The 13,025-nt window shown below is 39.9% G+C and overlaps 1 protein-coding gene across 11 annotated transcripts in view; it reads left to right on the forward strand.

Annotated features, from left to right (window-relative positions):
* LOC105213669 (dystrophin, isoforms A/C/F/G/H) overlaps positions 1-13,025 on the forward strand; it is a 397,492-nt gene that overhangs the window by 51,412 nt on the left and 333,055 nt on the right. For 10 of the 11 annotated variants that reach the window (XR_003752425.2, XR_003752426.2, XM_054232196.1 and 7 more), the window contains 9 exons: positions 107-3,784; positions 3,847-4,161; positions 4,224-4,529; positions 4,714-5,216; positions 5,290-5,377; positions 9,322-10,482; positions 10,626-10,870; positions 10,977-11,144; positions 11,712-11,904. Coding sequence is in view for 9 of the 11 variants with exons in the window: in XM_054232196.1 (XP_054088171.1) it covers positions 107-3,784; positions 3,847-4,161; positions 4,224-4,529; positions 4,714-5,216; positions 5,290-5,377; positions 9,322-10,482; positions 10,626-10,870; positions 10,977-11,144; positions 11,712-11,904 (6,657 nt within the window). In the remaining 2 variants the exon portion in view is untranslated. The remainder of the gene's footprint in view (positions 1-106; positions 3,785-3,846; positions 4,162-4,223; positions 4,530-4,713; positions 5,217-5,289; positions 5,378-9,321; positions 10,483-10,625; positions 10,871-10,976; positions 11,145-11,711; positions 11,905-13,025) is intronic. The other variant, XM_029041316.2, reaches the window with a different exon arrangement.

Genomic DNA, 13,025 nt, shown 5'->3' on the forward strand with positions numbered 1-13,025 from the left:
TTCCATTATGCGAATCCACTGACAAAACTTTCGCTTCACTTCCTCAAATGAAATGAAATTTTAATGCATGTCCTTTCTGCTATTCCCCCTCGCTCTTCTCTCTTAGAAACCGGAACGCGGTCGCATGCGCGTACATCACATCAATAACATAAACAAAGTAATCCAAGTGATACAGGAGCATGGCGTCAAGTTGGTGAATATATCCAGCGACGATATAGTCGCTGGCAATCCGAAATTGACGCTCGGCTTGATTTGGCTGATAGCGCTCGAATTTAACGGCCAAAACCTGGTGAAGAGTCAGTCGAGTAATGGCGTGGAGAAATCACTGCTGGCTTGGGCGCGTCAATTCACCGAACCCTATGGACTGCAGTTGCATGACTTCTCCAGTAGTTGGGCTGACGGACGTGCCTTTCTCATTGTGCTCAATGCGCATCTCGAGGATATCGATTTGAGCGCAGCGCTCACAAAGCACCCGCTGGCGCGTCTCCGCACCGCATTCGATTTGGCGCACAAATACTTTAAGATCGAGAAACTGCTCGATCCGGAGGATGTGCACACTCACAAACCGGACAATAAGTCGATACAAATGTACGTGATGTGTCTGTATCATGCCATGGAGTCGCGACGCAATCGTGAACGCAGTGATAGTGCCGGCGAGGCGGTGTTGTTCGACGAGAAGGCGCAGGAGGCGCTACCACCAACACGCGCACACAGCAACACCAACACTAACATCACCGATCTGGACGAGGTGCCGTTGGATAGCGCAGAGGAGGTGTTCTCTGACTTAAGCAGTACGCCGGTCAGCAGTTCGGATCCAGTGAAGTCGACCAAGTACAGCAGCGATACGATGCGCAGCATTATGGATATCGGCATGGATGACAGCAAGCCGTTGGATTATTTACGCACGGCACATGATAAATCTCGTCCCATCAGCACTGCGACAAATGCATCCATCGAGATAACGAGCTATCAGGCAGCACTGGAAGCGGTGCTTACACTACTGTTGGAGGATGAGCAGATACTCTCACGTGAGCTGCCCGAACCGATTGACTTTCAAAGCGCTAAAAGTCAGTTTCACGAAAACGAACATTTCATGCTGAAGCTCACCGAACATCAACAGTATGTGGGTGAAGCGCTCGAAGAGGGTTCGAATTTGATCAATGAATCACAAAAAACATCCGGTCTGACGACCGAAGATCAGAATGAAATACGTCAGCAGATGGTGTTGCTCAACGAACGCTGGGAGACTTTACGTTTGCAAGCGCTCGATGTGCAAGCGAAGATACTAGCACGGCTTGCAGAATTTCAATCGCAACAGATCGAAAAGCTGCGTCTCTTCCTCACTAACATTGAAGATCGCATCTCGCACATGACGAATATTGGACCGAGTTTACCGGCAGTGCAAGAACAAATTGCCGATGGGCGTCAGTTGAAAGATGATCTGTGCAATCAGCAAACGCTGGTCGACAGCCTTAGTAATATGGTGGTTATCGTAAATGACGAGTCGGGCAACTTCAATGATTTGGAAGATAAGTTGTCGGCTTTGGGTGAACGCTGGTCACACGTGTCCAAGTGGAGCGATTTGCGCATTGAGAAGTTGCAACAATACAAATGCATTTACCGTTGGCTGGATGCCCGCGAGCAAGACTTGAAGACAATGGAAAGCAAAGATGTAACCGACCTGGGTGGCATAACGAAACGTATGAACGACCTCAATTACTGCGCCAAAGATCTATTAGAACTTGAGCGCTATCTTATCGATTTAAGGCAGATGGTCGCGGCATCGCTGCAAGAGGGTGACGATCAGGGTGAACGTGTGCTAATGCAATTAGAGAGCTTCGAGGACCGGCTGGATGCACTCAAACAGATCGTTGAAGTGCAGACCGAACGTATCGAAGCGAAAGGCTTCAAGTTCGGACGAGACCGTGCGTCATATGATGACAGTCGTGTTGTGCGACCGGATGGTTGGGTGGATTTCCAAATGCTTATTAAGTTTGGTGAAGAGAATGAAGATGGGAATGAGGGAGCAGAAGATACAAATGTGGTGCAGCCGTCACAAGAGACTACCTATCAGGTGGTGGAATCACCTGAGGGCAATAAGAAACGTAAGTTACGTAGCTCGGACAATTTTTATCTCCTCACCGGTCGCATTATGGAGGCATTCAACTTCCTTGAGGATTGTGAGGATCGTCTGCAGAGTGTCCATCGACAAAGTTTACGTAATCAAAGTGAAATGTTAATTGCATTGGAGAAAGAGGTCGGCAAACGCGCGGCGCTGAGCAATGAACTCAAGCAGCTGTATGAAGTGTGTGAAGAGGAGGATGTCAAACGTAATTTAATCATGGAAGCCACGCAGATAAAACAGATTGATGAACGCTTTGAGGCGCTCAAAAAGCATATTATCGAACAGAAGTCGGAGACGGCGCAAATCATAGCCAAGGAAAAGTTCTACAACAGCTTGACTGGCTTCAAGTTGGTGTTGGCCGATTCGCGTGATTGGTACAAGCAGCACTCGCAATCGGCGAGCAAAGCCGATTTAGAACAGCGCTTAAGTCACATGGAATCGTTATCCAGCGAAATCGCCGATGCGAAAGAGATCACAGCGACACTGAGCGAGGACTTGCAAGAATGGCGTCAGGATTTCAGTATTTTCTACGAGAGTTGGAACGACATGAAGCGTGCGATTATCACGCTGATACAAGAGAAGGGCGGATTAGATGAAGTTAATCAGCGGTTGCAGCTTTTGGAAGACTTCATGTCGAAAGTGTCTTGTGTCAAAGTTATTGTCACCGAACTACCACAAATGCAAGCGCAGCAGAAGCAGCTAAATGAGCTCGTCGATGAACTCGAACAATTGAAGATGGACTACAAATATGTCTGCGAGAGACGACCGGATGCTGTTAATACCGAGTTTGCTGAGAACTGGGCTAAAATACCGGAAAAGCTTAACGAGCGTGTAATCAAGCAAACGACGGCAATTGAGAATCTTAATCACTTCAATGCAGAGTACAATGATATATTGACAGTGCTGCGTAAGTTGGAGACTAAGTTTAAGCCAGAAGAGACCGAAAACTCAGAGCAGAACGGACAACCTGCAGTGGGTGACAGTAATCGACTAAGTATGGAACTGCGTAAGATTGAAATTGATGTGATCAGCGCACGGAACTTTAGCGAGATACTTATTAAAGATGCGGAGCCGGCGCATCGTGAACACTTGTTGTCACAAATCAAGGAACTCAACGAATTCTTTACAAAAGTGCAGGATTTACATAAAGGGCAAGCATTGAAACGTACGCAAGTGTTGGACAAAGCGGAAGAAGTACTGGAACGTTTAGCCAAAACCGAAGTGTGGTTGAATGAGCTCGAACAAAATACGCCGAAGACGAAAATCGCGGAGATCAATAACTCCAATGAGCTGTTTCAAATAAAGAGCAAATTTCAGACACTCAAGGAGGCTTGCGAGCGTGAATCGGTAGGTTTTCGCGAGTTAAACGAAATAGGCGGCGAACTGCTACTGCAAATGGATGAGCTAAAGACCACGGGGGAGGAAGTAGACAGCAAGTACACACAACTACCGAAGAAGTTTACACGTCTGAGCGCACGTTGGACCGAGGTAACTGCGCTGGTGTATGCCAAAACCGGCTTACTGGAGCATATATCCACGCAGTTGGGCGAGTTCAAGAAATTCATGGTCTCGGAGTCTGGCTATTTGGATCGGTTGGAGAATAAGATAGGCAGCACACCAGAGAATGCGGACGCAGAAGAGATCATTGAAGAGCTGGATGTAATTATATTTAGTGACAGGGTTGTTAGTACTTTGACTAACTATTCTATATATCTTTTCAGGATCTCGAGAACGTGCTGCGTGCACACTCTGACGAGTGGCTGGAGAAAATTCAAGAAATTGGCAATGAGCTAATTGAACATGAATTTATGGCGAATTCGATACGTGCCGAGATCGATGGTATTGTGGAGCGTTGGACACAGCTACAGTTGCGAGCCAAGCAACGCACCGAAATACTGGAGAAAGAGGTGAGCGAAGCCGAACAGTCCGAAAAGTGTATTGTACAGTTTGAGGCTTGGCTAACACGTGTCGACGAGATACTGACCGAACATCTGGAGAACGATGTGACCATTGAAGATCTGCCGGATGATTTTCAGGTAGTAGCATAAATTCTCTTTAAAATATCTGTGAACTTAAAGTCTTATATAATTAATTTCAGCGTTTGGTTAAAGAATTCGATGAGAAAAAGCATTGTTTCAAAGAGATCGAGGAACTCATTGCGGAACACACACGCAATGGCAAGATTGAAGCCGCCAATCGGTTGCAGGAGAAACTGAATTTAACCGAACTGCGTTTTAAATCGTGCCAACTGAAGTTAAACAAATGTACCGCACCACAGCCCGCGTACGAATCCCGTTTAAATCGTGCTGTGGCGGAGCTGCGTGCAGTCGAACATTCCACTTTGGTGTTGGATGTAGCCTCGGCTGGACCCAGCACCGTACAAGCACAATACCAGAAATGTGTGGTAAGTAGTTTTTAAAATCAAAGATTGCTAATAATGCTTTAGTAAGTGTTGGATTTGACGTTAAGAGTATCAGTTAGAGCATTTTATGCCCAATCTTAAAAAACTATCGGTGTTTAACATCTTAACCGGTTCTTTACATTCCACCTATTCCTTAATAATATATACTCTCTCTCCCACACATTAGCAAATCTATCGCACGCTCTCTGAAATCAAACCAGAGATCGAGAGCACAATCAAAACCGGACGCAAGGTATGTGAGGACAAATTCACGCGTTCACCGAAACAGTTAAGTCAACGGATAGACGCGCTGAAGCATCTCTACAACGCACTCGGCGAGAATGTGACGCAATCAAAAGCCTTCCTCGAAACCCTGCTGAAGTTGGCTCATGAACTCGATGAGTGTTTCGAACATGCTGATCAACTGATAAGACGTTTCGAATCTCCACAAGAGATGCAAGATCGTAATTCGGGTTTCTTAGAATTCGAAGATCTGCTGCAGCGCTGCGAAGAATTATACGAAGAATACAAGAAGTCATGCGATCAAACTTGTATGGAGGATACACGTCAGAAGATTGACGAGCTCAAGACGATCTACATGAAGTTGACGAGCGCAGATGTGATCAAACGTTTGACCGAAATGAAATCTACGCTGCAGAACTTGGACAACATATCGCCGGAGACATTAAAGTAAATTTATCGTTGTTCGGAATTAATCTCAATCAATTTCCTATTGTAAAATTTATTGTTATCTTTCACACAGGGCCATGGAGCACGAGTTGAAACAAATAAATACGCCTTCGAATCCGGATATAGAAAAGTTACAACAACAAGTAATCGCCATCGTGGTGGTAAGTAATTAATTACACGTAATTATAAACGCACAGCTATTGATGAAAATCTACTCAGTTCAATCTATTTACACACACTACTAAAACCCTCTTCCATTGTTTCTTCATTCTCTGTTCGCATTCTGCACATCCTTTGGTAAATCCAGCTAATATTTTATTTGTATAAATGCATATGTAGTCTAGTCTTTGCACTGCTTGCGGTGCGTGCTTCTGTCCTTTCGCACTTTTCCATTTCATCTCGTCGGAAATTACATAAATATTTACTTATTCATTAAATCTCAACTCATTCTTTCATCCACTCTCATCCGCTTGTACATCTTGTTGGTTTAACTGTTTATCCCAGTTGTATTATAGTGCTACTGTTTAAGTGTGCATGTCCTCTGCTTTGTTTTTCTTTATCCTTGAAATCGTATATATATATTTCCAAGCTCTTTACTTAACCACAACTAGTAGTCTTCCTTTCACCATGTCCATTTAGAAATAATTGAAATAATTGATTTTTATAGTTTTGTATAAATATACTCTCCTTTCATTAAATTCCCGCATGGGATACTTTTGTTTTAACTGAGTATGCAGAAATGCTTTTAACTACTTCAAAATGCGTTTGTTTCTACTTTAAATCATTTTAGTAAATTTACAGCTGTTTTTCTCAGTTATTTATATAAAGACCTGCGTCAAAATTAAGACAAAGCTTATAGTAATTCCTTGAGCCTAGCGCAAGTTTAGCTTCAAATAGGAATGAGAGTTGATAGATACACCAAGTCTCACTACTTGCCGCCATATTTTATAATGTAATAACGTTTTTAGACAGGAGCTAATTGATCAATTAACCGGCCTCTGCTCGATTAAAACGCTTATTAATATCGATTTATCCTACAAAATAAAATCTACATATATTTATACGATATACGTTCCTTGTCTGCGATTGGCTGAATTTTAAAAATATTAATTAGCTGATGAAACTTACCAACTTCTTATGAAAAGTAAAAACAAAAATGTATAACAGCTGATCGGTTATCGAGTAGCCGGCAGTATAAAAGGAAAAAAGGGTTTCTCAATAAAAATTTTAACTGACCAATTATTTTGGCTGTCTAAAAACGCTATAAGTGCATAGTTCTTCGATTCCAGCGACAGTTTGTTAGATAGTTAGAGCCGCTAATCCAGCTACACAGTTCTCTGCTTTTATTATTAAACTATTCCGAGGTAAATCATAACTCCATTTTGATGTATTTCCGGAGAGTTCTTCGTGCCTACTTAAATTAAACTTCATTTCGCTCTGAAGACCCGATCGTCGACCTCGATTTCTGAGCCACGTTTTCCGTCCTAACAGGTGTAGACCGCTCGGCAGTCAATTGTCATGAAAAAGCTACTCGTAAATCATCAGCCTTAGCAAATATCAATCAATTACTCAGTGACACGAAAAAATTGGTTCTGACCTGGGGGTCTTGTTATGAATCCGGTTATTCGGGGGCTTTCGAAGTCGCGCCGAAATTTTAAAAATAAACTCGTATTGATCCGATATTGTGAATTTTTGAAAAGTAACGTGAAATTCGTAATCACTGACCCCAAAAACCCCCGAGTGAAAAGCGTTTGATCCGCCATTTTGAATTTTGACTGAAACCGGATTCTTAATCCGTGACCCCGAAAACCCCCGAGTAGTGAGTTTCAAGCGAATCCGATGAATTTGTAAAAACGCTATCCGCTTTATTGTTTTTCTGGGGAGTTATGTCAAAATCCTGATCTAGCACAGCGACCCAAAAACATATGGTAGAATTTGTAAGGCACCCAGCCAACCAAAATTTTTTTGTATTATCCATGTTATCCATGAAGAGTTTTAATTTTTGAGACTTGTGTAGAATTATATATTTATAGGTTAAACCGTTTCCAGTAATTCGGGCTTTCGTTCCAAAAAAAATTCTATAAGAAACGGTGTTTAAAAGCCCTCTTTTAAATTATATGGGAATTATATGCACCGATCGAAGTAAAAAAACTCGAAGCATTTTTGCAAGCGATTTTTATATTTTCAGCGACGGTGATGATGAGGGTCCCCTTTGTAGTCTAGAGACTATCGACAAATTGCCGTGAGCAGAACATAAATCTATGAAGACGACTAATTTCGAATGACTGCTAGTATGAGATCAATACTTTAAAAAGTAAAAAAGAAAGCACCGATAATAATGCTATCTGTTCAGTAAAAATCCATTGAAACTATTGCAACTATGGCCTTTCTGAGAGCAAGTATTTTAATGGACCTCTTGTAATCAAGTCTACACCATAAGGACCATATTCGGCAGGGTATTCTCCGATTTTCGAAATCACCCTCAAAAATCGAAATTTTGATTTCGAAGTCCGAAAAAAAACTTTTTTGAAAGAATTGTTATTAGTTACTAAAAATCCAAAATATGGATATAATTTGGATTTTCTTCTCCACTTAATATATAAGAAATCCATTTGGTGTATAAGAAATGAAGAACATTTAGTATATATTTATATTTCTGATTTTTTACTAACTTTATTCAGTAATTAATTATAATCCTTTTTTAAAGGCATTTTTTCGAACTTCGAAACTAGAAAATCTCTATATGACTCAACCTCCCCGACAAAAATAAATTTGGTCAAATACCCAGAAAAAAGTCGATTTCGTCGTAAGGTGTTTTGAAGAGATTAAATGAGGTTAAACTGCCAACCGTTAGTTGATGTATTCTTTAAAGCTTTGATATAACCAAAAAGGAAATAAAATAACAATTCCACAATTTAAAGCTTCTTCTTAATGTTCTTACTATGTTATATAAATATTTCATCTAGCCTCTTCTATGTAGCAATCTAACATATTTGTTTTTTGTTGTTAATATTATTATTTAGAAGTACAAGAACATACATATTTATTACTAGTCGTAAGACATTAAGGTTTTCAATCAAATACTAAATACTCATATTAAATATACATATACAATATGTATTTGTATTTTTTCAAAAAAAAAAAAAATTAAACAAATAACTATAAAAATATTCTTATGTACAAACATATACTTATATACACACATAATACTTATATAAATATACTATATATATATTTAATTCCTCCATAACAAAGCACAAATAATCATTTACAATAACATAGTTAAACCATAACTCATCAATTGATCCCATTGCAATTAACTCTTGGAAGAATGCCTAATACCATATGTAAAAAAAATATATAAAAAACGAACCACCTTCATCCTCAAAGCCAATCACCGTATCACCAATTAGCTGCTGTGGAAACATTTGTTGGTGTCATTTCAATGTATAATTAAACTTATAACTGTATATTCACTTAAATTAAGGAAATCATGGAATTTATGTAGACTTTAATGTGTAATGGGTGCAAATTTGGGGCTGTAACTGTACACTGCTTTTGGCCATGGATTTTTTAACGGCGCATAGAAACATATTGTAAATGTCCCAGTAAAAATAACTGTCTATAAAGTATATTTTAGGAAATTAATACAATAATTTATATTAACAATAAAGTATAAGACAGAAAAACGAAGAGGAAGAGCATAAAGGTTTAAAGCAAAGCTGATATGCTAAAAAAAAGTCTTGAAAATCGTTAAATCACACTGCATTCATTAAAAGAGTGTGTTATTAAGTTTTAGAATACGTTAATACTGTGTATGAAAAAGTGGAGAGCTTCAATATTAGTGGAGAGTTTCGGTTTTGATCATTTGACTGCAATTAAAAGTAACAAGATTTCAATCATATATGCATTTGAGTACAAATGTAGAATTCAACTTCGAACAGTCTCCAATTTTTTTAAATTAATTTTTTTTTTAATTTTTTTATACATCTTAAAAGAACCGGAAAAACAAACATTTCGTTCAAAATATAAATCTCCACTCTAAAACTTTTGGAGAGTTAAACTTTCAATATTTTTATAAACAACACATTATCATTCGCAACAGGATGCTTTAAAAACGCGTTTTAATGAAAATTCCGAGCTGACTGCACTCTTACCAACACCACCAGCAACTGCACAAAATACCAACACACTTGAAAATGTCGATTCTGATGTTGAAATTGTTGTACTGAGTAATACAGTACGTCAACGCCGCGCACGTACACCAGGTGTAAATGATTCACAAAATGCCGGTGATTCACCGACCAAATTTGAGAGGTCCCAACCATTGCAGACCACAGTTGAGTTGCCGCCAGCAAAGGAAGTCGCCACAGAGCAGGCGATGGTCACACAAGTGTTACCCGATGTCTTGCCGCCACAAACATTCCGTTTAGCTGAGTCTAGCACACTATTCTCACACATTTCCACAGCCACGCCCATTGAAACGTCAGACATTCCGCCCGCTAAGCCGCCAAAGCGTAAAAGTCGCAAGGGTGAGCAACACGCTAAAGTCGTGGAGATACGCGAACGTAATTTGCCACACGACAAAATGTCCGTACAGAATATAGAATTCGAGCCGCAGGTTGGTGAGATCGTTGAAACCGTAAATATTTTGGAGAGTGTGGAATCATTCGTGCCTGAATATGTGGAGACGGTACAAATTGTCGATCTGTCTGAAGATTCTGACTCTTCGATGCGATTTGACGCAGATGGCAAAGAAATACAGCGCAGCAAAAGCAAACGTTCGCTTTGTGAATCACCCAAGCCACAGCCACCACTCTCACCGCTACTGGATGACGTGGAGTTGCGCGGTGCAGTGCCACTCAACACAAGCACACCGTTCTTGCGTGTGGAGAAGCAGCGAATCTCGTTCGATGAGAAACGTAAGCGCATAGAAAAAGAGCGTGATATATTACGAGACTCGGAAGAAGATGACGACGAACGACCGGCGAAGGTGGACGAGCCTTCGAGCACGAATATTGCTACACCGAAGCAACCCAAACGTTGGCGCCAACTTACGCTCGCCTTGGATGAAGAGCAGTCGCCAAAGAAAGCGAAGCCACAAGATGTGTCAGAGGGCGCGCTGGATTCACCTCTGCGCAACAGCTTTTATAGCGCTGACAAAGAGGCTGGTTATGATTTGGAGCCTTTGGTTTTCTCCGATGATGAGGATATACCGCGATTCTCACTAGAAATGACACCAACATTTGATTCCGATAGTGATACGGTAAACATTTACACCACATTCTACACTAGCAACTAAACGGCTTGTTACGATTGGCTTTCAGGAGTAGTTTATTTAAGCAAATTAAACTCCACACTATTATTTTAATTGAATTAAAAATGTTGTCCTTGTATTTAACCACTTAGAGTCGCATTGAGACACCCGGTGCTAAGAAACCAAATTTCTTTGAAAGCAAAGTTCTACCCACCTCTCCGTCTTTGGACGATTCCAATATCACTTTGAAGAGCCCCCACTCCGACAGTCCGCTGAGTTTTCGCGACAACGCACCACTGGATCAACGCGTACAAACTTTCGATAAGATGGCCAAGTATATGATACGCAAAATGGAGGCGACCAGGGAGAAAATCGAAAAGTGCAACGAAGGCGAGGTGTAAGTGTTTTTAAGTTAACTACTCTACTCAGAAGACTTAAATGTGCTTTCGACTATTAATCAGAAGACAATTATGCAAAATTCAAATACTTATTTATCCACACAGCGCCATTGAGGATTTGAAACTTTTGATTGCGCCCGATGCCGCCACATTGATATCACAAGGTGATTCCTTGGTGTTGGAAACTCACGGCAAACATGGTAATCTTTCACGCTTGGTTATGAAAACACAGATGATTCTACGTGAAAAGTTCCGTGAAGTGCAGCAAGCCAAGTAAGTTTACAAATGTTAAAAATATTGGTTAAATTTATGAAAAATATCTCTACACATTTTGGAGACTCTTCCGTTACACTGACATACATCTTACACAGCACTTACCACTGTATAGAAAATTTATTTTTATGTTTCCATTATAAATATTTGAATAAAAATAATGTCTCCACTTTTTGGAGACTTCAAAAAAAATAAATTTTAAACACTAAATGAAAACTGAGTGAATTATTATTGTGTAGTATGTGAATAAGAATCTCTACACTTTTTGGATACTTCTAAAGAACCTGCTAAATAATTTTGGTTTTAATTCTTGCCACTAAACATATGAATATCTACATATAAAACCATAAATCGTATCACTAAAAATTGTATTACCAATAAAGCACACTTGAACTACTTCCAAACATCTCTCTAGTAATTTTTATATTATTAAATTTTTTATTATTTTAGAATTTGTGATTTATTGAAAATTCTCCTCATATTTTGTAGATATATTCCTATATTTACTACAGTAAAGCTAATAAGAAAATATTTAGTAAGTAGTCTCACTGAACCTAATATTTCCAGATCCAAAGTGCCTGGCGTGCCCCAGCCGATCGACGGCAGCAATACGCCTAGTCCGCGTTCCACACTCGAAAAGCTGAATATCGATTTGGAAGAACTCGTCACGAAAGGTCTGAAGCGCATAAATGATCTGATTGAAAAACCGTACGATAAAACATCCATTGAAGCGTTAGAGCGCCGCCTAGAGGAGATTAGCGTAAGTACACAATTGCTTACAACAGTGGCACTCAAACTGTTGCGCGCGAAGATTGAATATTTACTTCAATGGAGAGTTTCGTAAATTTAAGCAATGCATACTTGCAAGCGTTTCAAGTTGCAGCGCTCAGGCACATACACATACAAATGTACATATGTATATGTGGCCAATTACTTTATGTGTTTGCATGATTATGTGGCGCGTGCCACATGCAGCGCAACGCTTACGGTTCCGCATTCCAGCTGCATTTTACAGCCGGCATCTTAATTTGAGTATCTTGGAGTACAACAGCAGCATTGTCAAAAAAGGCGAATTCGTGGAGGTGGCCGTCGAGCGAGAGCACTAAATGTATCTCGGGTACACGTCACTTGTTTATTTATGGAATGAATGCACCAGCAAATGCATACAGACATACATATCGGTGTACGAGTATATACATATGTGCATATTGCTTTCGACTCCCCATTTAACGTTTTCGGAGTTTGTTTGGTATCAAATTGCGTGGTCAAATAAATTACAAGTGCCAAATTTTATAGCACGCTTCGCAGAAATTTATGTTTTATGAAGATGAGGGTGTGGTGGTAATTATGGGTCAACGTTACGATATACTTTTTTGGAGGCATGATACGCGAATCTTCATGATCCCTAAATAGAGGTTGCAATATTTATATTCAATAACTAACGTATAATTTTAGAAAGAAAAAAACCGAGACCGAAGGTTTGAAGTCAAGTAATCATATCTTACAAAGCGATCAGTTTGACTTCAATCTTAGAGATACAATGGATTATCTTAGCCAAGAGACACCAATTGCTAGTACAAAAAATGTCCGACTGAACAATAAAATAAGACTTCTTGGAGTATCCCAAAAATTAGATAGCCGTTACAGATTTCGGAGATCAGATGAATCTTAACGGAGTTTATCAATTCCAATCTACTAAAGTTATCTTTACTTTCCCCGATAGCTAAAACAAAATTTAGAAGTACCCGATATCTGGAATAGATTATAGGAGATAAATCGATATGTTATATCTCGACCGATTTTCTTAAATTTTCAAAATCCATCCATTATCACTTCTAACATTGTTTGCGAACTTGCCGTTACTTTTCAAAAACCTACAAT

The sequence above is a fragment of the Zeugodacus cucurbitae genome, chromosome 2, assembly GCF_028554725.1.
Source record: "Zeugodacus cucurbitae isolate PBARC_wt_2022May chromosome 2, idZeuCucr1.2, whole genome shotgun sequence".
Lineage (NCBI taxonomy): Eukaryota > Metazoa > Arthropoda > Insecta > Diptera > Tephritidae > Zeugodacus > Zeugodacus cucurbitae.